This window comes from Haliaeetus albicilla, chromosome 16 (assembly GCF_947461875.1).
Source record: "Haliaeetus albicilla chromosome 16, bHalAlb1.1, whole genome shotgun sequence".
Lineage (NCBI taxonomy): Eukaryota > Metazoa > Chordata > Aves > Accipitriformes > Accipitridae > Haliaeetus > Haliaeetus albicilla.
Window position 1 is genome coordinate 28,761,077 of NC_091498.1, and position 25,306 is coordinate 28,786,382.

A 25,306-nucleotide genomic window follows, 5' to 3' on the forward strand; every position below is an offset into this window, starting at 1 on the left:
CAAATGAATATCGCAGAGAAGTTTGCAAAGAAAGAACAAGTCCCACCCCTCCCTGCCAAACATCAAGGACAGTTATTGCTGAATACACATACTTTAATATCAGGTTAAATAGATGCCTGTCAACTTGAAGTGTTTTAATGGAAGGGTGGGACCAATGGCTTAGTAAGGTCCCGGTGCTTTTAGGACGGCTACAGTTACTTAAGATACAAACAGTAATTATTTTTTAGGTTCTCCAGAGAATGAAAATCAAGAAGCTAGAGAACACAACACAGCAGCAATAAACACAGTAATTAACTCCATGATCTCCTTCGGTGGCTTTCACATCAACATGGCAACAGGCTGTATTCCTGGAACGGTATCTTCCTTCTCGCATCCTGCACGAACAATTTCACCATGCCCACGGACTTCTAATTGGCAGTGACTTCTGTCTTAAATAACTAATGCAAATTTAGTAGCCAAATACATACGACTTTTTCAGAATAACTAATAAATACCATTTTGTATATGAGAGATCATTATCTCGCTCTCCACTTGACGGAAGTTTCTCTGGTAACAAAGTTAAATATTTCCAAAACAATGCTCTCTAAATATGGCTACAATTTATTGGCGGTGTTTTCAAATTAGACAAAATAAGCACCAGTGCAACAGTAGGATACTGTTGTGCACAACACAGGGAATTTAATATGGAAAAATGAATAGAGTGTGTATATCAGTAACAATAAAATAGGAATGATACTGCCATGATTCATTGACCTCAGGTTTCCGACTAGCATTTAAAATGGGCTTGATGCTAAAACCCTCAGACCTTTCTTTGGAAAGTGCCTCTGAAATACTCTGAAGAATGCTTTTTATAAATTGCACAGCATTTTAAATCACACACTGCCCTTATATGGCCTTAAGGCACAAAACTTCCAGTTACTATAAAATCTAGCTTACACATGCAAAACCATATCAAGAAGAACAGCAACCAAAAAAAAAATAAAATTGAGAAGTTTCCACTGAGACCACATTTCTCGAGTGGGACACCTTGATTTTCAGCAGTTTTTAACAAATGAGTACTTTATTTAATACCACCTGCAGTGCCCACGTTCTTTGAAGAATCAGGCTCAAGATAGGTACCACCTGGCACCAAAAAAAAGCTCACGAACCTACCACTGGCGTTCAAGTGGCTTGAAACACGCTAAACCAGCATTAGAACATGGTCTAGTATCTTCACACTGGGACTTCTGGTCTATGCACTAGGCACAGCCTCTCTGCCAGTATAATCAGTAAACTAAGTGCAAGGAAAAGGGCATACAGAAAGTCAAAGTGGAAGTATATATACACCATGACGGGAGAGAAAAATTCGTATGCACAAATAGTTAAAGGTATCCCAGCTATCTGTTTCATCCCTCCCATCACCTCTTTCCCTATAAGCAGATGTCCTAAACGCGAGGTCACGTCGCTCTCTGTCCTTACTCCGTACACGCAACTGAATTCTGCATGATGTAGTGCAAAGAGGACCAACTTCAACAGGATTAAGAGCAACTCCCTAAAATACTCCCAGAACATCCTGTGGCTTGTTGATTATGAAACCCTTCAAAGATACGATAGGAGCTCGAACGCCCTCGTGTTGAAATAGAAACTGAACGCAGATAGCCCGCTCTCTGAGCGAATGCTCGAACCGCTCAGCAGTTGTACGAAAGCAAATGCTTCTCTGCCACTTGTGTTGAAAGTGGCCTGATACCACCTTGGGTTTTGACAGAAATAGCTTGCGCCTCTAACTCCGAGAGAGGGTTTGGGGCTGCAAATTCCAAGTTCAGCCTCGGCAAGGGATAACAGCGCAAGTTAAATAGGTTTCGGTCATTTTGTATTTCTTTTCTTCGGTTTTTGAACCAAGTGTCGCCATCTCTCTTTAATCCTCCCTTCACCCCCACAGGAGGATACTATGTCCTTCCCCGTGGGCTGCAAACTCCACGTGGGGACCAAGATCTACAAAAGCTAGGTGCCAAAACATTCAGTATCGGTCCAACTTGTGGATCTCAACTCAAAATGCCACGATAAGAACGTAACTTCCCTCCCTCACAGGGGATGCCAGGTGCCCGCACAGTAAAATGCCGAGGGCCACGTTGGTGCTTAAGAGAAAGTATCCGGCGAAGCAAAGGATCACCCCCACAGGTCACGTCTATGATTCTTGAGATATTTAGTCCTAGTGCAGTGTTTAAGACTAAACCTTACTAGGCTTATTATCAGAAAGCACTTCTACACCTGAATGTAGCTGAAGGTTTTCCAAGGAAAAAATGCTTCAGCTGCTGACATACCATCTGGCAGCTGTCCATCCATCCTGCTCCTCCTCCCCTGGGAGGGAGGGATGGGGGAAAAAGAAAAGAACGGTGCCCTTGATACAACTGATCTGGAAAAACCTCCCTTTAGATATAGACCGAGGTTCCAAAATACCACCTTGAATGGCAAAGACCTGCATGCTTATGTGGGCAGAGGGATCAAAGTGGGATCAATAAGAATAACAAAAAAGGACTGTGTTTATGCAAGATAATGGATAGTAAAACAAACCTCGCTGGTTCACACCTTAAAAGGTGCTGGTCATCTGCTAAGACTGCCACCCAAATGAGGCTACTGAGAATGACAAAGCTTAGGATTTCTCCCCCAGCTGAAGTTATTCAAAATGCAAAATTATCTGAAATTCCTTTGGCCAAAATCACTCCCTTTTTAAATACAACAAGTTAGCATGAAGACCCTTTCATCATCAGGATATAAAAAAATGGGTTTTGTTCCACATCTGTGTAAGGGTTAAAAACACCATAGTATTCCCCTTACTGCTGCAAATGCCTACCACTGGCAGGATCTCTCTGATTAGAACCTGTTATAAGATCAGAAAGTATTTATGAATAACAATCACTTTTGCAGGAATGCAAATTTCTATGCAGAAACCCAAGGCGTGTCTGAGAGAGCAGCATATAATGAGATTTTGCTGACATTTCATAATCACAAGGACAGACTCTAGCACAAGGAAAAAAAGAGTACTTGTTTCTCTCTTAAGAACAAGATGTGATGCGCAGGTCGGTCTGTCTGCTGCCACCACCCTGCCACCAATACTTGTCCGTCTCCTTTTCCTGCTCTCAGTCCCCCAGGAACTGCTACCGTCGTATTTGCCTGGCCGGAGCAGCCCGATACGTCACCCTGCCTACCGGCGACAAAAGTGCAGCGTATCCTAAAATTCAGGTCACGGGGCCAAACGTGCCCCATCAGTAGTCATGCTTGTCTTAAGAGAATAGGGTTACGAGGCCACGGATGTCAAAATCTAGATGGTAGGGATGATCCGTTATTCCTTGAGGAAGGAAGAGAAAAACAAAAGATAAGTATCTGTTACGATTTCCCTACCCCAGTATAATGCTATCACCTTCTCTTGGGCTCAGATATTGGCGGAAGCAGCTTGTAACGTATATGACTGTTGCCAAAATACCTCACGCTGCTATACGGCAATCTCTATATACCGTTCATCAATTCCGCTTGCTGCAGCAGACCATCTGCTTCGCTCAGCCCGTAGTACGCTAACACATACTATCTGCTTACACTGCTGTTGAGCACACTGGGGCATCAGTGTACAAGGCAATCCGAGCCAGGCTGAAAACATTACTACGCTGGCAAAAATTAAACGAGCTGAAGAACCTACATTTCTCCTCCCTATACAGGAAGCTGCATGCACAAAAATAGGTTAGAAAACTGACACACATTAAAGGGAAATCTAAAAAATGCCTATTGATAATGTGCTGCATCTATGATGTCACGCACATATAGCATTAAACCAGACAATTCCACTTCAGTATTCATTTCCTACATAATCTATTTAATTTAGCTGCACTACAATGACATGCGTGTTGCAATTTAACATCAAGCACTGCCTCCTATTCACTCCCCACACAACTACAAATACAAAACGTTCACACGACTAATGCTCCAGTACAGTACAGTACATGAGCAAACACAAAACACATCGATGTCAACCAGCAATCTTTCCCCATCCCAGGCACACAACCCAGCCATTACAATTAGCACCTACAGAAAGAACACAAAGAACACACGCCACAAACACCACCTCTACCATCTCCCTTCTGTAAAATCCCCCAAGTTCAAGCAAAGGCAACAGAGGCAGCAACAGAGGCAAAGAGCACGCACAGCACCATCCCTGACCACCCCACCATCAGCTCCACCGTGCTGACAAAATTACAGAATCGTCCCTTGGTAACGCGTGCCACTATGCGGAACATAAAACATCCCACCACTGTAGACAGATGTTATTACACACACACACATATACACCCCCCCCCCTTCTCTTGCTGCTTTTCATACCACTATCTACCTCCGAAAACCTGCTGCACACATTCGATACAGAAATAAATCTCCCATACACCTCCCCAACATTTGGTGCCTTCTAACCTGTGTGTCAAATCCATTCTCTACCGAGCTACTCTTCCTTGGTGGGAGTCCATCTCCTGCGTTTTCTTGTCCATTAGGAGATTTGAGAGGAATCTGGCTGGAATACAATGGCTTCGTCACCTCCACCTTGTTCCCAAACTTCAGGTAACAGGGCTGTGGGATGGTCCTGGCCGTTGGGACATGCAGGATTGGAGCGGCGCTGTGTACGGGTTTAGGTAGTCCCGATTTCATTTTGGAGGCTACCAGGATGGCTGGCATTTTCTCTTTCTGCTTTCCTAACACGTTTCTGTCAGCAGCAGCAGCAACAGCAGAGACAGCAGGCAGGGAGAGAGAAAAGGACACGCTGGGGAAGCTGCTCTACACTAAACCAGCCTGGTCTACTGCAGGGATCTCCAAAACCAGCTTAGAATTTAAACCCAACAATAAACTGACCAATAACAAAAAAAAAGGGAAAAAAAAAAAAAAAAGCCCACACCACTTTCAGCCTAAAATATCTCCCAGCTTTATGCCAGCCTTCCACCTGTTTCCTCTAATTTTATTTTCAGTTCTTCAGCACTGTCCTCCTTCCTATTTCTGCTGTTATTTAACTTGCTCCTTCCTTTCTCTGGCTGACTCCTGTAATTTTCTTCCTCGGAAATGGGAGACTTTCACTCCATTATCTTGTCACTGCATCTCCAAAGTGAGGCAGCCTTTTGGAATTAAAAAAAAGGAACCTGCTGCTGCATATGCTTCCCCTTCCGTATGCACTAGAGAGCGAGCGAGTGAGCAAGCAAGCAGGATTTCCAGCTTAAGATGTCTTTCTTCAGTCTTAGCCAAGAAGCAGATGTAGCTCAGTGTGTTAATGACTGATGCCCTTGGATACGAGCCTTAGAGAATCAAGCTTCTTAAGCCTTAATAGCTGTGAACAGGACAAACGATGCTGGAGCAGAAGGAGAAACGTCCACTGACAGCAGTTTTAAAGAAAAATACGCCAGTGGCCACAAAATTTCCCGGCTCCCCTAGTGCCGATCGTGAAAACCTGGAGGGAGGGGGGAAAAAAAAAATAAAATAATAATAAGTAAAAAAAAAAAATCATTCAGCTGTCAGACGGCAGGGAAAGCAGCCGCCACCTCATTTTCCCCCACCGCAGTGGAGCGGGTTCCCAGCCGGCGCTGCTCAGCGCATCCTGCGCCGCTGCTGGGCTGCCTGCTGCGGAGGGGGCGGCGGGGAAAGGGGGGGCCAGGCCGGGGAAAGGAGGGGGCAACAGGCCGGGGAAGGAGGGGGGCAGGCTGGGGAAGGGAAGGGGGGACAGGCCGGGGAAGGCGGGCAAGGCGGTGGTTGTGGGGAGGAGGCGGTTGCTGCCTCGCCGAGCGCTGCGCAGGCAGGGATTGGTCCTGCTTGCTGGAAGCAGGAACAAAAAAAAAGAAGGAAAAAAAACCCCACAAAAAAACCCAACCCAACCCCCCCCCCAAAATCCCAACGCCAACCAACCAGCACTAAAAAAAAAAAAAAAAAAATAAAATAAAAAAAATCCTCTTCTCCGCAGGGGGAGGAGTGGCTTCAAGTCCTGCAGGGAACTCCGCGGCAAAGCGGGGCGGTGGGGAGATGGGTGTTCCGTGGGAGCTTCGTACCGGTTTCTTTTTCAAATTTAAAAAAAAAAAAAAAAAAAAAAAGGGAGCTTTCAAATAAAACCACCTGGAGATGACTCATTGTTCGTTGCTATTCGGGAAAACTCCCGCTGCCAGCGTCAACAGGAATTTGAATAAGCGCAGTGAGTAATCCAGCCCTATTATAGCAACCCTTGGCACTTTGCTTTTCGGAGTCTTTCTTTCAGTGTCACAGGTTCCTCCTCATGCTGCTCTGCAGATGCCATGATCCGTTACAGCCCCCAGACCCCGCGTTCCTGCTAAGCATCACACATTTCAGAGCTGCACATATCCCTCTTTCTGCCCACAGAGCATCATCCTGGACAGCGGAGGATTACCAGCGTGGAAGCTCGAGGCACCGAGAGATGCCTTCAGACTTGTAAGGGGGTCTTAGCACCAGGATATATGTATATATATATATACAGTGCCACAATGCCTAATTTTCAGGTAGCCTGTAACGACAGCCAAAGGCTTTGAGCTCCCACATAGGCTTCTCACATGATATGCAGGGAGGGGAGGGTGCCTCGGAATCATAGTCACAAAGCCCATGCGAGACATGGAAGAGAAAGGTGCCTTTAAATCACGTCCTCGTCACAGCCCCAGGTATCAGATTGTTTCCCAAGAAGGGGCAGTTCTTCCCGCTCCTTATTCTCACCTCGCCCGTTGCCTGAAGACCGGATCCCTCGACCGCCGCCTGGGTGGCAGGGACAAGAGCGATCCCAGCAAGCAGAGAGAAATAACAAATCTACCCCTGAAATATCTGAAATACACGCTGAGCGAGCGTCCAACCCACGGAGCTACTCGGCAGGACAGAGGAAGCACAGCCCCACCGCCCTGCGCCGTCTCGAAGGAAGGCTGAAGCCCGCTCTGCGACCCATTTCAAGGGGAGCTGGGTCCTCATCCTGACTTTTGGGAAAGTTTTAAAAGTGCAAACCCCAGGTTTTTACACCTGAGACTCCTTCAGATAGAAAAAAACGAGGCATCGCTGGATTGTAGGTGTCTGCAGCATTAGGCAGCAGGATTAGGACAGCATTTTAGGAAATGGAAATCAGATGAGACCTGCATGCTGGATCCTTCCGTGGATGTCATCTTACATGACTTATCCGGGGTTATGTAGTGAGCAAGTGGCAAAACTGGAAATTAAAGTCAGAACTTGTCTTCTATTCATTCTGAAGTACCATTCTTCCTCAACACTGCAACGTAAACCAGTCTGTTCTCCATTACCAGAACACAGTTTCAAAAGACATTAGCTGTACTATGTGTGTGTGGGGGGGTTGTTGTTGCTGGTTTGGGTTTGTTTGCTTTTTTTTTTGAGATCTCTCACATTAACTAGATTATTTAAAACCAGAAGCAAAGCCTGGACACGCTATCACTGGAGTCTGCCATCTCCCTTGCTTAGCGCTGCCCCCTGATCGCGTAATTCAAGTTCCCACAGTACACACGAAGCTCACGTGTTAACTAGAGTTTTGGTGGTTGCTGGGATTTTCCAGCACATCTGCTTTCACATGCACCAACTCTGCAGGCTGGTTTGTATTAACTCGAAGAGAGTGATTTTTTGTTGTTGTTTTCACGAGTAACTGCTTTCACCCTCGTCTCATATCCACTAATCTCAGATTGGAAACTGCACATCTCTGTTCATCCATCTCACCGAGACGGATCTTCTAATGTTTACTCCCCTGTCATAACACCAAGCACAGTGTCAGCTTAAACACGGCTATAAAGAAAATTTCAAAGCCCAACGACCCGATGAAGAAAGTCATATTTACCATATGAAAGGACTGGTAGTTATGGAGCAGAAATGTGTCAAATGCTCCAACACCATTTCCATTGTTCAATGCTGAAAACTCAGCCTTGCTAGCTAAAAGAAGGTTGGGCTGAAGTATGACAAACTTGAAAAAGATCCAAGTCTGAAAACAAGGCTAATTTTAGGTCTGTAATAAAATATAGTAATGTTTAAAAGCTATTAGAAGATCTAATTGACAGCTTTATGTTCTGTTCTTCACTTACACATTTTATGAGGTTCAGGCCACCAATCCCAGATGCACAGAACTTGCCAGTTTTTGTTGTTCTGTTTTCATCTTGGAAAACTGGCGAGGTTACAGGATACCAAAACAGACACAAAGTTAATTTGAGCAAAAGAAAAGGATTCCTTTCATTGCTCCTTCAACAATTATTGAATCTAATCCTTTGATGACGGTGGCTTAAATATTCCAGAGCCAGAGGAAACTACTTTATTTCTTGCTGTGCAGTCCTGCCTACTGAAGTGATGTCTTCTGAATACACTCAGTCTATGCTCCTGACAGTTATTTTGCCAAATCAGTAACACGGACCCCTTCTTTACCAAAGCTTAATGTGAATTCCTGATAACACATTTGAAGAGTGGCCTAGAGTTACTGCTTCTCTGATGGATTCAGTAAAAACCAGCAACTTAGGAGAAAAGTTTGAATTAATAATCCATTGTTATCTAATACGTGGGGGGAGTTATACCATGCATATTTCACTTTATATATCCAAACACTACAGCATAATGCCACTGAAATGCAACATATTGTATCCAGTGGCAGTGCAGCCATACCATAAGGTCGTAAGTTGTTAACACATCCCATCACAGGCTGTAGCTGCAAAGATGGGCAACATCAACTTTGGTCTATCTTTGGAAGTGACTAGGTGTGTTCGTTTGGGGGGGGGGGGGGTATTATTATTATTTTACCTGTTTTTAAGGCTAGGATTTTTAAAAGAAACTACTTCTCTTGGACAGTCAATGGGATCTGGGAACATATCTTCCTTATCTTCTTTGACAAGCCCAACCAATGTTCCCTTCCCCTGTGTTGAATCACCCAAATTTCTGTATCTAAGCTATAAGATGAGTAAGTAATACTAAAAAGCAGGCAAGTTATCTAAACAAAAAGCAAGACCTTCATTCCTTCCTGCCACAAATGTCAGATGAGCCACTAACTAGGGGAACACTCCCTTGCAGCTTTAAGTTTGATGAGTATCTTTGCCTGAATAATCACAACATCTCCCCTTATCTGCCCGTAGTCAGCGAGCATCCACCCACTCCCCAAATGGGGGAATATGGAGGGAAAAATGCTATAAACAAGCACTTTACTTCCCTGTTAGGGAAAAAAAAAAAAAAACCAAACAAAAAAACCCCACGAAACCCCCCACAAAAGCCTAGTGACTCGGCTTATAGGACTGATTTTTAAGCTCAGGAGATGCCATCGCTCAGGATTCAAGCTGTGGCTACTTAGCACCATGTAGCGTCACGTCAAGTGCCAAGACTCCGGTGTTGAGAACTGGCTTAATATTCTCAAAATTTTAGTGAGCAGACTCATGGGAACTGGAGACCTTAACACACCAGTGGCAACTATTTGAATACTCTGTAGTTCAAGAGCTTGTAGGCAAGTCAGCACGTTGCCCAAAACAAAGCCAGTAAACAGAACAAAAACCAGGGTTGACTGCTCTTGAACAGATGATCTTTATGAACGAGATGAATGTCTCTGGAACAGTAAAACTATTGAAGCTGCCTTCCTTGCTCATACACTATCAATTAACTGAACAGGGTCTCTAGACCCACGTGGAAAGAAAATGCCTACATGGATTGCATGTGGGTATTGCAAGTAAAATTAAAAGCTTTATGAAATGTAGCAAAGGATCAGAGAATCAGACCTTCCTTTCAACTTGTGGTTAATATCCATCCTCAGTGAAGCCAAATGTTACATTAGTGTAAGTGGAAAAACTATGTAGAATTATTGTATCAATTAGAACACCTCGTTAACTGGTCTGGTGATTCAGAACTGCTGACGGAACTAAACTTAAGGCTTGAAAATACCTTGATCAATGCTATCCTTCTCTTTTAGGCATTACAGCTATATCTGAAATCTCCCAGAAAATCCTTTTAAGCCCAGGTGAATATTCCTAAAATGTCACCATGTAGTGTCAATATCAGAAGGCTTAATTGTTCTTACAAAACCGTTCTCGTCAAACTTTACTACTGCCAGGCGGCCAGCTGTCCTATAGACTGTGGGCATATTCAGCCTTGGCACAACTCAGTCAACTTAGTGAAGTTATGACAGGAATAAATATGGACCTATTTCTGGTACTGCAGGCATTTTGCACATTCACATCCATCTTTTGTCCCCGATCAGAGTACCGACTATGAAAAAGCCTGATTCCGTCTACAGATTTACGTTACCATTTCATGAAAGAACCCACAAAGGTGTAAATGGGATCAAGGTCCTAATTTTTTTGTTGTGTTCCTACAAGAGGAACGGTAGAGGTTAGAAAAGAGGAATGCGGGTAGAAGCATTATATAATTTGGCATCCTCTCACCACAGCAATTATAATCTGTACATGTGAGTTCTTTATATAGAGCAGAGAGAAAAGGAGGAAACCTTGGTTCTGTTCCCAGTTCTTTTCACAGAAATCTTGTCTGCATTACGCTAATTCTGACCTAAAATCCCTTTTGTAATCCCCTGACACGTTTCTAATTCACACTGGGTTTAATTCCACTTCATTTTATAACAGCGTCACGTTTAACAAATACAAAAGCTAAGTTCCACCTGGACAAGGACACCCGTTAGACTCATTTTCAGAAGATACATAGAAAGCTTCACGAGCTGCACTAGTGATACAGGCAGACACTTTTGCATGGCGACACAAAATGGCAGCAGTTTAAATGAGCACCTTCTGAACAACGCTCGTATTTAATCCTGTTTCTGTAACCAGAACGCTTCATGGTTTTGTAATGTAAGCATGAACAGTAGGAGCTGTCATCACGACTGCACTGAAATACTTTCCCCACCTCGTTCCAGAGTGGTATTTTTTTATTTCATGATGCATTTATCATTGTACTACATGGCCATTTTACATAAATCTAACTCTGGTAGTGCTTCACTCAAAAGCTACATAAGTTTCTATTCTCATAGCAAATGCATTTTGATCATCATCCACGTCTTTGATTTCATTACGATTCCATCGCTTTTGGATCTGAAGCCATATCAGTTTCTCAGAATCTAATAAAAATCGGACTCAGCTGGCTGGAGACAGACATACTGACAGGGGTTCTGTGATGGGCTTTGAAAAGGTCCACCTCTCTGACTCTGCGTGTAAAGTTCATTCCTCAGACTTAAACTCATCAGGAACAGGAGTGAAAGGGATGAGGAATGCAGGACCTTATTTCAATTAATGCTTTATGCAGTGTTGGAAGATTTAGATGCATATTGTATGTCTATACATACACGCAGTCACAGCAGTGACCACTGCGTAAAACATACACGCGTGAATAATCTTTACAGTCCTAACAGACTAGCTTTGTCATGCCAACCTATAGCTCACCTCGACTTACATATCTCTTAACGTCCGTGACCATGAGAAGAGACATCATCTTTCCATGCCACTAACAGCACCTGGAATAAATATTTCAATACCATTTTAGAAAGATCCTTGCAAATCACGTCTCCCCAACAGAGACGTGCATCTGGGTATTCTTGATCTATTCATGCGTCCTTTGTTTCCACAAGGTTAATAATACTAGCTCCTATATTATTTTATGCCTGATTTGACTTTGCCTATGGCTTCGTGTATTTGGAAAAGCAAAGAAAACATCTGTGACTAACGAGAATATCACAGAAGGAAGGTGATGATGATCCAAATATCACAAACTACTCTTGACTTTAAGAACCATCAAGTTAAGATGAAATACAAACAGGACGTAAAAAAACGCTCTCTTCCCTGTGCTGCTATTCTCCCTACCTTCTCAAGAAGTGGCAGGGGAAAAAAAAAAATTTCCACCACTTAAAAGCTAACAATCTCACATCATCAGGTAGTCACCTTCTGTAACCTTGCTGTTCCTTACTGGCACATTTCAAATACACCAGCTCCATCATCTGAAAGAGTTGTCAGAGCCTAAAGGTAGAAACCATCTGAGAAGCGGATCGGAAGAAAAGGCTGTATTTCAGAGCCTTTTTTTCAACTGGATCTGCTTAAGCATTCCAACCCAGCCTCAGCTGCCATCAATCTCTCCCACATCAGCAGTTTTGAACAAACACAAATTGGCCAGATTATCATTAAGCAACTTCAGCTATTTTGTAAAGAGCAAAGTATCACTATTCAAACTAAATGGTGAGAGTCAGATTTTCACCTGCTCTAAATCAATGCAGTCTCTCTACAGCCGACATCAGAATTTGACTTCCAAATTAGAAGTATTTATCAAAATCTTCCTTAGATAACTATTCCAATCCTATCCTATACTCACATTACCTCCCTTCCCATCAGTACACATTACCAATCAATTTGTATTAAAAAAATCCTCTTGCATACTGAGCCCACGCATCCAATTCACTTGATGATGCAGTTCTGGAGCCATGGAAGCAGCGCTTGTGGTGCTCACCAACTGCCAACTAGATATCAGAGAACAACAAAGATCGTCCCACACTTGCAGGCTTTGCCAAGTACACTTCACAACTAAAGTCTGCAGGCAGCTGCTCTTCCCTAGAAGCCAAAAAAAGAGAGCGTTCCCACAGGGCAACCGTTAAGGAGCGGTTCGCTGCTGGAGGTCACCTGCAATGCACCATAAAATGTCACAATGATTAACTGCAATGTTACAAACACCAGCTATTTCTGAACGTGTTACCGGAAAAAAAATGAATATATATATATATATATATATATAAACCTAGATTGTTCACAATGATATAAAAGGAAACAGAGAAAGTGCTTAACACAATGCCCCAATATGAACGTTGCCTACCTCCACAGCTCCTTTAAAAAAAGATTAGTCCTGATTTGATATTTATGGAAAACAAAAGCTAATCCTTAGAAGCTAAAATTTGGGGGTACACTAGTGGTCCCACTGAAATTCTTAAGTCAAAAACTTCAGCAAAACTTCTTCAGATTTACACAGACGTAACTCAGGTCAGCCTTCAGCCCAACAGCCATGACCATTCTTGAGCGTCAACATCCAAAAAAACAATCTGCCGCCTCCATCTCCAATGTGATGATCTATCACAAGGCAATTTGATGAGGTTTACCCCATAAACTGTGGAAAACCAACAGAAAGTAATGATTTATTTTATGTTTTAAACTCCTGTGTACCTTTGAGGGAGAGGTTTATTTGCACCTGCCAAACATCACGCTCAGTTTTAAACCAGAAAGCTTCAAAAATCACTTTGCAAGAAGTGTACAGGAAACAGTTATTCTTTAATCTCTCTATTAATCTAACACAGAATACTCAAAACTAAAGTGCTGCAGGGCCACCATGCAGGCTCATGCATGGCAGAATCAAGCTCCCCTTCTCAAATTTCCTTATATTTCCTTTGTTCTCTCATTATCCCATTGGCAAACTGAAAACTGCCCCTCCGACTGTTTTAATACTGATTTTTCAAGCTTGTGTAATATCCAGCACCCAAACATGACATAACCAAATAACTGAATGTTGTCCTAATATTTTGTTTCATACCAAAACAAAGGACGTTCCCAGTGTAATGATTAATGACATGTTTGTTGCCTTAAACAGCTTTGATATTTCAACATTTAATCAATTTTACTTTTTTTAAAGTGACAGGGTATTATTCCATCCTAAGGTTTCCTGCCTCCCTGAATTTTACCCATGATGCTGTACTGAACTCACACTGTTTGAAGCTACAGTATAAACAGCTGACAGCACTGCATTTACCTTACACACCCCATCATATGATTTTTAATAATGCTACTCTCAGTGTTTGGAATATTTTGGGAAGGTGTCAGTGTCAAAACACCATACAGCCCTAATATGCTTTACCACCCCCAAGGAAGATCTGGCTGATGTTTATCATTGGAAAATGAACAACAAACAGAAAGCATAGCACTGAGAGATCTTTTTTCTGTATTTCATATTTCCTCTTGCCATTTTAATAGTAAGATCATTGTAATATACAACCTTTTTTAAAGATAGATGGAATTCAATTGATGGAACAATTTTCTGCATTCTGAGACACAATCACATCCCGTGTGAGAATTAACATGAGCTTTGTTTATTCCAGCAGTAAAACAACCTGTATTCAAGCTAGTCCAAGATTTAAAGACAACTGTCTGGAAACTCAAATCGCTCTGCTGTAAAAGCAGTAGCAGTCAATCATTCCTGTCATAACATTGGTATATTATTGGCTGTTGGCAAACGGGTCAGCTTGTCACAGGCAAAGTACTTATCAGATGCTCTGTTTCCTTCTATCCCGGTTGGCACATGAAACGACGACATTACAGATGCTGAAAGAGATGCTGCTGAATTTCAAAATGCATCCATCTGTTTAACTTCCTAAAATGACTTTAAAGAGTTGGATACAACAAACACATCTGCTACCTCAGCACATTAAAAAAGATCACCTGGAAAATAACTGGCAAATCATAAACCTTTTCCGATATAATCCACAATGAAGTTTCAATACACGTGTAACATCTGTTCCACCTTCAATTATACCTCGAGGCTTTGCACCTCTGGCTTCCCGAAGAATCGAGGCAAGTCCTGACCTTAGTCATAACCAGCTCTGTATCTCCTTATCTCACTGTTCGAGTTTGTTTAGGAAAACATCATGGGGCATCCATCTGTTCAACCCTGTCAACCCCAGAAGAGCATATAGCACACCTACTCTCAACCACGATCCCGTATGGAGCCATACGAGTCCATTTGCTAATAGAAGGACTTCAGACAAACACCCCCAGTGGCGTCATGGTGGCAAGGAGTTGTTAATGAGCCAGTCAAGTATAGGAGATGACAACTGCATTCCTAAGAAGTGAAACAACGTTAATTTTAATTGAGAAGAAACTACTCTATTCCACTTTCACTATACGAACTGGCCTGAGTTCAGCGAAGGTCAGCAGGACGGTCACTTACCCTGGGAAAAAAAGCTGAGGAATGGGACTCGTCCAGCCTGCAGAAGAGATGGCTTTGGGGGCACGTAGCAGCAGCCCCTGCTACCTATAGGGAAGGTTATCGAGAAAACAGAACCACGCTTTACGCAGCAGTATCCAATGGGAGGACAAGGGACAACATCTTCCAAGAAGAGGTTCAGAGCGGGTGCAAGGAGAGCCTTCCACCGCAAGGACAGGCAGGCAGCGGCACAGGTTGCACGGAGAGGTTGAGCAGTCTCTGTCCTTGGATGTTTTCAAGACAAGACTGGATGAAGCCTTGGGTAATGCGGTCTGATCTCGTAGCCGACCCTGCTCTGAGCACAAGGTTAGACTGGAGACCTCCTGAGGGCCCTTCCAATCTGAATTACCCCAATGATTCCTGAATAAAATAAAAGATAAATAAAAGATAAACTAATAATCCACTGGAAGAACCTAAAGTGGAAATCGGCTATAAACAGTAATCTGGTCCCTCACAAGAAAATGCTTAGGCAGGAGGTCCAGCAGAAGATACCAGTAGATCAAATTTTAGGCAGAAAACTGTAGCACATGTTTAAGTGTGATTTTTTTTTTCAGTTCTTCTCCCGCACCTCTCACAAACACAAATGTGTTATCACTTTGAATTATGTGAACAGATGCTTACATTTGCAATTTACATTAACTTAGCCTGCATTAACAGTGATTTCGACACCAAATGCAAACCACAATGCATTTTTTCACCCTAGGGTATAACGTATGTGTAAACTGCAGCACCGGGACATCGCAGAAAGTTCCTTTGCTACCCACCGCATTCTCAGTAATATTCTTAAGGTATCCCAATTTCATCTGCAGAGCGCAGGTAGAGAGCTGGTGGAACATCGAACAAGAAACACAGAGAAGCATCCTCCACCGATCGGTGGCCACCAGAAAGGCTGGCAAAAACGAGGTGAGATGCTAGAGGTCGCACCCACGGAGTCTGCCATATCCACTTGAGAGGTGAGAAGAACACGCAAGGACACGCAAGAAGGGCAGCCACTGGGGAGTAGGTTAACAACAAGCTGGGAAGCAAGAGAGGTGCTCCGACTAAATGCCCGTGAAGTATGTAGGCTGAGACAGGCTTCCAGTAACAGAAATCGGTCTTTGATACACAATACTAAAGCCAAACCTTGGAAGTGCATCACTTTGCAGCAGCACTAACACTTTTCTAGATGTATATAAATGAGAAACAAAATTTTCTTTGCTGTAAATAGCTTGTGCAATTAATAGCAGTTAGCTGTTCCTGCCTTCTTCCAATTACAGACTCAAGATAAAATGGCATATTAAGTTACCTCATGCAATTCTGGACCCCCTAATGTTAGAAGAGCAATTTGAGGATGAGCTGCTACTGCTAATTATCAGAATTAAAAACTGAAATAGCAATGTTCACTTTTAAAAGTGACGTGATTTCCTATCGCAGGCATAACTTTCCATTGCTCCCCCCTGCCAACAGTTACCACTTTTGTCTGAGGATTCCTGGACCGAAACTTTGAACGTAGAAATGCCATCATACAGAAAACCTTTCAAAACGTTTTGGGTCACCATTTTGGGGTCTTTCAAAATAAACGCATTTATTTATCCTTGGCTAATTACCTTTTAGTCCCTCTGCACAGATGCAAAATATCCGTGTTTCTATTTTGTCTTTTTCATGTTCAGACAGCTGCATCTATTTCCAAAATCATCATCACGTTTCCACCATGATGTTAGGAAAAAAAAATTATTCTGGACAGTATCGCTGCTAGCACAACAATAAAAAATTACAACTGTGTATGCATATGCATGCATGCACGCGTATTGTGAGCTGAATAAAAATGTGGTGATGTCTAATTTGGCCTGAGAAAACCAGGACGGCACTTCCACATAAACAGGAAAAGGTTCGACACTATTTGCAACACAGCATCACAAAGCCAATTCCAATCTCTCTTGCACTGTGCTGAACCAGCACTTCCGATTCAAAAGAGTAATTAGCATACCGTATAAAAATTAGAGCACTAGCAAATACCAAAGCTTTAACCTTGCATTAGCAAAGATCAATGAGAATTCAGCGCCGTAAGCCCACCACAAGCACTTGCTGCTCAAACACACTGGGAGCGCTGGGATAGGCAGCACTGTGCCTACGCCACTCGTGTTGCTCATAGGAAGCTTCAAACCCCATTAGGGAATAATTAAATGTCAGGTAAAATTTTTATAAACATCGCCATCGTTTTATTAAAGCTGACTGAGATTTCCGACTCTACTACCTTGTTCCCAGCTGCTGATCATTTTGTCAAACTTTAATACTCTGGTATGAAGCGTGCAATGCCAGAGCCCACCTCAGGCTGAAAATTTTGGAATGTTTTAGCCAAAATGCCAGAACCAAGGTAAAACAATACATCGTTACCCAACCACGTAAAAAAGCACCAGCAACCTTTGCTTTAACAAGCTCTGGCACTCCAGAGGTATGAACAAGGAACTAGCAATCAGGCAAGATAGTGAGGTTTGTGCCAGCAATAAGTTTAACACGGTTTCTCTGAAAAAGCGCGCAGCACAGCCGATTTAAAAACCACTTCGTTTTACCCATGCTCTGTAAGAACATTCATATTGAGCAGCTAAGATGTGCTGAGCCCATCCTCCCGAACGCTGCCCACCAGCCCCACGGCTGAACTGAGCACATCCCAGCCCCGAGGGACCAGAAGAAACACCCGTCTCTGGAACTAGAATTTGGGGGAGTTGTATATAAAAAAAAACCCTCTCCTTGCAGCAGTGCCAGTGACATTCCTGTCGGTTCAGTGCGATGAATGACAACGCTACCCGTGTCTCACTCAAAGCTGAGTTGGACCACAGCGGAACGAGCAAAAGGAGGAATCTAATGAGAGGGGAACGTAACGAGGCTCAAGGAGGGAACCTGTAAGCAAGGCTGAGAGCACGGACTATGGAAGAACATGGAGATGGGAACTGGTTCCAAAGGGACAGCATTAGGGTATGGAAGCTCTGAACCTATAAAATACTACACGGCGTATGCCCCCAAATCAGGTTCATATTTTATGCACAAAGTTAGTAAAATACTCAGTTTCACTTTCCCAGTGTTTCAGTCCCTTCATTACATAATAAGAGATTATACCACCCCCATAATCCACCAAATCTCACCCAAAGATGCGGTGAAGGTACATTACTGCCAATACAGTATTTAGGTATTATACTGATTAGCACTATTCACTGTGAAGTACCCAAGAGGAAAAATCCATGGGGGCATGAGGAGGGAGAGAAAATAGGAATTCTGTGTTTAGAGAAGAATTTAGTGAAGAACAGTAAATAAAGCTTAGAGTCTCATATACTGTTCTTTTTCAATAAAACATACTATTAAATAACTGCTTGCTAACTCATTGCTGTATAAGGCCAACATAGGAAAAAACAGTATATGATCATGCCCTTAAAATCTGTATCATCATGACAAAAAGACTTTATGTCACAAAACGCAAAAAGCAGACACCTAGGACACGTTGCTTCTGGCATTTCCTAAACTTTGGATCCTTAACTTTCGTATTTCAGCAATCCCAATATTCTTTTAACACTTTGTTGTCGTCGTTGTTTAAGGCGTTAGATATTGTTTCCCAATGCGTATCAGACAGTATATCGAAGAACTTCAGGCACTCGCACAGAAGGTTCACAGGGACTATCCGTTAACCTGGGAGCCCGCACGCCCCATCCCCGTGCCTCTCCCAAACACCCCGCAGCCGGCCCCGACCCTTTCGGGATCGGCGGGACGCTCGGCGGCATCACCGCCCAGCGGCGCAAAGACGCCGGCTGTAAAAGTCGCGCTGCGGCCGCCGTCCCACCCTTCGCCGCAATTTCCCTCCGTCAACCGGCAGCTGAGCCTTTTCCACACGTACGGACAACGTCGCCTGCAAACGGGTCACCAAACCTCTGGCCCGGCCCCAGCAGCAGCCGGGCCAGCTCCGCCTGACAGCCTGGCATCTCGTCAGCCCGGCATCTCGTCAGCCCGGCTTGGCGGTCACGTCTGGCACCGTTTTTCCGAATAGCGAGCAGGCAGGGGGAACGAATAGCAGATGGCTTTCCCTATCTCCGCAACAATTTAATCGCAGCGGTCTTGACGACGCTGACGTGCTCCGGGCCATCGACGGCGCCTCGCCAGCCGCGCTGCAAGGGGAGCGAGCTGCTCTCTTCCAAGGACAGTCCTCGCCACCGACCGGGCTGCAGCGCTCGAGAAGCGTTTTAAGGGTCTGCAGCCGGGACACGAGCTACGCTTACTCAGCTTGAACTTCGAAACGAGAACGGAGCCGGATCCGACCAGTTCAGGAAAAAAAGGAAAAAGCACTTTATATTGCAGGGGAGTCGTGACGCTGGAAGTCAAGAGCGTGGGATGAGCGCCCAGCACCGCCACCGAGCTCCCCCGCAAACGGAGGCGAGCTGGCCTGACCGCTTGGCAACCGCCCGAAATCGGGCTTCCCAAAATAGGACCAAGCAAAATCAGTTGCTGCTTTGGAAATTTATTTCTTCGTTTTCTTTTCATGACCTGTAAAACCAGATTAAAACGTCTTCACGCTGTCCAGGGAAATGTGACAGCTATGCTAACAGGAGGCCCTCGGATATTGAGATGTTACCAGACAGAGATTTCATTTAAACATGGAAGTAATCTCCACTGTGTAGTTAATGCTGATCTACGTTTGTGTAACACACCTAAAGCCAGGCTCCTCTCCGTTAAAGGGGATGTGGAGATGCCTTTCCTGATATGTGGGCAAATCCAAAAGGAAGGCAAAGGCAGCAACTATTCTCCTAGTAAAGAACAGAGACTATTAGATGTGTCACCTTTTACCAGCCTCAACTGAAATCAGGAAACAAACAAAAAAAGTTTCAATTTGTCACGCTTTGGGCTCCCTAGCAAGACAAAACTAAAAAACCGGGAGCACCAAAGCTGATTTTATATTTTCTGAAGGGTACAGCTAGTCTACAAACTAGTCTAGTCTACAAACAAGGGTTCTTGGACATATCTGGGGACTTACATACACATGGATTCAGCAGCAGTTAAACGAAGCAGCTGTAATTATTTCCAAACCTGTATAAATCACAACAGGGGAGCAGTTGTAAGTGGGGCTAGAGAGCCGAAGTTTGACAAATGAAAAAGACAAAACCATTAGGAAAAAACTTTGGGACGTGTAAGCTACCTAATGAAAAGTAGAAAGAAATAAATAAAGTAAAAGAAATAGATTGTATGTAAAAATATATGTAAAGCAATCTAAAATCACAGCTTTCTCTTTTGATGTGAAAATCTGTTTTGATTTCACGTTTTCAGCACTACCGAGTCCCAGACAAATCAGATGAAAAGCGGAGAGGGTTATGCAGATAACATTGCTGAGGGAAGGAAGAAATAAAGGAAGGTACTGTTTATCTTTCCTTTTACTCTCAGTATTTTGATTCCCTGCCTCATAAACAGGAGGGTGAGGGAACTCTAATGCTATTTGCCACTTTGAAAACTTAGTTCTCTTCCCCTGATCCAAAAAAACCACAAAATGTTCATCGTCCCTTCTGTATTACGCTTTACCACCTAGAGCCAGCGCAGACAGGGCAGCGGTTTCCAATACGTGTGTGTGTATACAGGCACACACGCATGAACCTTTGTGTGGCAGAGCCGTGCTGGGAGCAGATAATTACGGCAAATAGAAGGCATCTCTGAATATAACAATGTGGAAGCAAATTCAATTGCTAAGGACATTGGCCGAAAACAGACCTCGGAAACAAAGAACCAGCCACATTAGAGCAATCTTTCATACTTGTATAAAATAAGTAATTGAGTCATGGACAGGGTAAAGCCTGGGAACACAAAGAAAGATCACAAGTCGAAGCTGGAAACTGTCCCAATGGTCCCATATTTCAGCTCCCTCTTTGCTTGCTATTCTTCCCACTCAGGGTTTAAGCATGGCACCAAAGCTCATTATTAGTCTGTAATCAAGGTCATTAGAGCTCTTGAATTCAACCTGAAGACGTACTCAGCAAAACCTGGCAAGGCAGCAATAATGATCCCCTTTGAGTAATCAGAGTATTGCTCCATAAGATGCTGATAGAAAATGGTCCCTTTGTGCCAAGGGGCCTGCAAGAGGGCTCACTTGAGAGAAAATGTTATCTTACACACTATAAATACATGAAAATAAGATTAGAGGTAACTGTTGTGACAGCAATTAGCTTACCCTGTCAATACACCCCCTCACACTCTGCCCAGATTTTTAGCTCGCTAGTGACTCAGAAGCAAGAGTGACATTGCCAAACCTCCTTCTTCTGTGCATTTCCCGTCCACTTCTGTTATCCAAGGACTGCCCTCACCCTCACCTGACTTCACTTGGGCTATCACATATACAATCAAGCATCCCTCCAATATTTGCAAACCGATGCAGAACGGGATAGCTTGTTTACTGTTCTGGTTTAATTCTACGACATCGCAGCAAATGTTAATCACTAGCAATGTTAACACAAAGCTAGACGCTTGAAGCATTTCCACTGAAAATTAAATGTAGTCACTTGTCAGTGTTAACTCCTGCCCTATTACATACTATTAATAATCCTAAGCATTCTGTAAGATAATTGTCTGCATTCATTACTTCCAAGTAAGTAAGAAACCACTAAGTGGGAGAGAAATAACCATTTTTCACATTACTATGGGTTTGGATATTTGATACAGTTATTTCCCAGATAACCCAGCGGTTATTTTTATTTATACTGTGCATAGCTGCCTTAGCCATGAATGAAGATCCAAAACTGGTGCCAACTATAAAGTAGCTGCTGGAATAAGCAAGAGATGCATAAGGACACGCTGCAAAATGTGACTACTAGCCATAAAGCTATTGATGGGCAAAGTACGGTCTACTTATGTCTTAGAGAAAAACAGAAAAAGTCAGCATGTAGCTTGCCTCACAGTCAAAATTAGGCTGGGCACTCTCAAGAGCTAGGGATAACGTATTTCCCCTGGGATACAGTACTTTAAAATATACGTAACAGGCGACAAATCCCTGGGCAGTAACTCCCAGATTTGAATGAGGATGTACAGAAAACCTAAACTGAGACCTCTGTGCTTCCCTTAGTTCTTTCAGCTCAGTCTCTGGCAGCACTTCACAAGGATGACTCGGTATCTGCAAAGTAATTATTCTTCCCAGAGATGTCCTTCGTGAGATATAGCAAGTACTGAGTGATGGGGTGACAGACGCCTTACATTCTTTGTACCTGTTATGAAAGGACTGACCTCTGCTGAGATTCCTAAATTACAGGGACTAAAGAGGTCTAGCTGCTGCCACCCTTGAGCAGCACCGAGGAGCCCAAGGTCACGGTGGAAGGGAAGGAGGCAGCAATGCCGCGACCAGATTGCATCCCCGTGTCCCAGCCACCTGCGCGGAGCAGGGGTGGAAGGCTGCACCCTTCCAGGGGACAGCCCTGGCACCCCGCGCTACACTCCCACGCACACTCCCACTCCCAGATGGCCTCCAAACGTCTCTTCCAGCAGAAATTATTTTAGGATATTAGTAATTAAGCCACAGAGCCCAAATCTTTGCCTCCCAGTCAGGCGTGCGACTCCCTGTCTCCTGGTAAAAGGCAGAGAAAAAAAAAAAAACGAACAGACAAGTGTCCCTCCCCAAACAAAAATAATCATAATAAAATATTCCTGTTCCTACAGCGAGTCACCTAAGCATTCAAAATACCACCCATGAGTTTGTTCTGCTGACAGCTCTGTGTTTACACCTGCTGCTTTTCCTTGCCCTGAGTTTGGCAGGCAACAAAAGCGGGAGTGGAAATCATCCCTGAGCAAACAAGCAGCCGAAATTAACGGGAATGAGAGAAGCAACAGTGCAAGGAAAGGCACGGGTGATGTCACGGGCAAATGAAGAGCTAACGTTTCCAGCTCATCGGACAACAAGCTCTCGTGCTGGGATCTGTATTTTGTTGTTTGCTTACAATTTGGAAGATGGCACTGGGACTCCAGTAAATCAGACGAGGGGAAAAGGCAGCTACAGAGCTTCAGCCCAGTTCAGCGATGAGTTCAGTTAAACTTGAGAACCTATGGTTCATGACATTTTCTTTCCGAGATACTAATCTTAGGGTACATCACCGTATCTACCCTGCAAATCTATGCACTGAGGAGCTAATTGTTTTCCCTTCAAACCTACTGAAGTGAGGGAAGAAACGCAGTGACCTGCAGCAGAGAATTCTCTCAATTTCTGTCCTTCCTGGAAGGAGAAGATGGGGCAAAATGATTCATCAGATAAATTGAACTGTGTTAGAGACAGGGACCGAAGCTTAGTAAGCCCTCAGGTAACCACTTGCATTTAAATGTCTGTAGCAACTCAGTAAGCTCCCAGCAACATAGACATTAAACAGTCATTTCTGAAGCCGAGCACAGAGAGACAAGGGCTTTTTTGCTTGCCTGCTTGCTTTTAATAATGGATATACAATCCTTACATTCTACAATTTACAACTTTCTTATCAAGATCTTTTACAAGAAAATTTAATAACAATCTGCCTGTCCATCCCATCACATGATGCTGACTCACAGGCAGGAATGACACACTGGAAAGACTGACAAAATCACTAGGACCTGCTGTGTGCCCCGTCCCTCATGCATGCATGACTCCAGCTTCCTATAAACCAGGCCTTGAGCTGCTGCAGTTGACAGCAAGCCACAGGCAGGCAAAACAAAAATCAGCGCCACTCCAAACTGAAACAGCCTGCTGTGAACTTCAGCGGTCCAGCCTCTGCCCTGCTGCAAGTCAGTCCTGCAGTGGCGACCCTCTGCTGCTCCCGGCATAAGTCACCCCATGAGTCACAACCCTCCCTTAGCTGGTACATGCCCAAATCCACCGAAACGTGACCTGCTGTTTTCTGAGGCTGTCAGGTCACCGTGACGAGTTACTGGAATAGCTGAATCACCCATTTTCCAGCACACTCGCTGCTGTCATTGTCCCAGGTCTGAAACTGCCCTTGCTTCTGTGTCTCACCACGTCCAGCCAGCGCGGAGCCGGCACCGAAGGTTCTGGCACTCGTTAAGGCTACGTTACTGAGAGAAGGCATTCGGAGAAAGGGTTGTGAGCAGAGCTTTATGGGCAGAGGGCATCACCTGCAAAATAAGAAGTCCACCAGACTCCGAAGAAAAGTCAGCAGAAAGCCAAGCTTTACTATGAGCACAGATACTCCTCCAAGTCTGTTAAAAGCAAATCCTTACTAATGACCCTGTTAAATTTAATAATTAAACCCCTCGGCCGGGCTTTTGGGAAGGAGGCAAGTCCTAGTTATCATGCTACCTCAGCAGCCTATAGTACTGAAAGACGAGGAGCAAAAAAAAAATCTGATTCTGACTGACAAGTCTCTGATTCACATCTGAGGCTGACATCTAGCTATAACATCAGGTAAGTGCAGGATCAACATGAGAGGTTATCAAAGGAGATGAGATATTGTTGTACAGAACCGATTCTTTTCTCCCTCAAAGGCAAAAGATATTTTAAAAAAAGATCAAGAACCAAAGGATGAAAAATCTAAAATAGAATCTTTTTTTTTTTTTTTAAATTCTGCTTTTAAACCAAACGTTATGCCGAGGAATAGTCTCATGGCACTGAAATGACTGGAAATGGCACAGCTGATAAATATACGCAGATGTCCCTCTCATACATTCACCTCAACCCCACAGTTCTGTACCAGACCAGAAAGGTTTGTCTTCTCCTACCTCTAGTCCATTTGCTCTTACTCCTTAATCCCCAGATAAATCTCTGATCCTCATGCTATGCTGTCATTAATGAATGGCACGAGGCTGGGTTAACATTTCTTTCCTGGCCGGCAATAATACAAATTACACCTTTACAGACTCCATCACAGTTTATTTATTTCTCAATGCATTTTACCCAGGCTTGCCCAAAGGAAACAGGTTTCCCAGTTTCGCTTCCTGGCAGACAGGAATAGCCATTCAAACCTCAGGCTGTGAATACTGTAAGGAAACGTTTCAATACCAGTAATTTTTTCACCCAAGCTGAAAGAAATAAAAGTAAAACCACTTATTGCTAGAGTTTTGCAAAAATCATGTCTACTCTCCACCACCTCGCTGCAAACCACATATTTTGGGCCTAGCCAGGTATTGACGTGGCTCTCGGTGGGTATCTTCTAACCTCTGCTGAGAAGCCAGCTGATCTCGCACCCTGTGTTAAAGCAGTCGCTGTGTGAGTCGATCGCTCTCATCGCCACGGCACAACAGAACCACCACCATCACTTTTTGCAAGACTTCTCCTTCCTCCCTGACAGCCACACGAGCGCGCTTCTTCCAGGGGAAGAGCAATGTTTCTACAACTTAGGAAAGGATGATTTCTAAACGTTAAAAAAAAAAA

General features: G+C 43.7%; 1 protein-coding gene across 4 annotated transcripts in view; it reads right to left on the minus strand.

Moving 5' to 3' along the window:
• Positions 1-25,306, minus strand: part of NAV2 (neuron navigator 2) — a 420,329-nt gene that overhangs the window by 225,931 nt on the left and 169,092 nt on the right. Inside the window, exon 1 of one of the 4 annotated variants that reach the window (XM_069804091.1) lies at positions 4,435-5,841. The exons of 2 other annotated variants lie outside the window; for them this stretch is intronic. In XM_069804091.1, coding sequence (XP_069660192.1) covers positions 4,435-4,692 — 258 coding nt within the window. In that variant the 5' untranslated portion in view covers positions 4,693-5,841. Of the gene's footprint in view, positions 1-4,434; positions 5,842-25,306 lie in introns of those variants that run through there. One more of the 4 variants, XM_069804092.1, reaches the window with a different exon arrangement.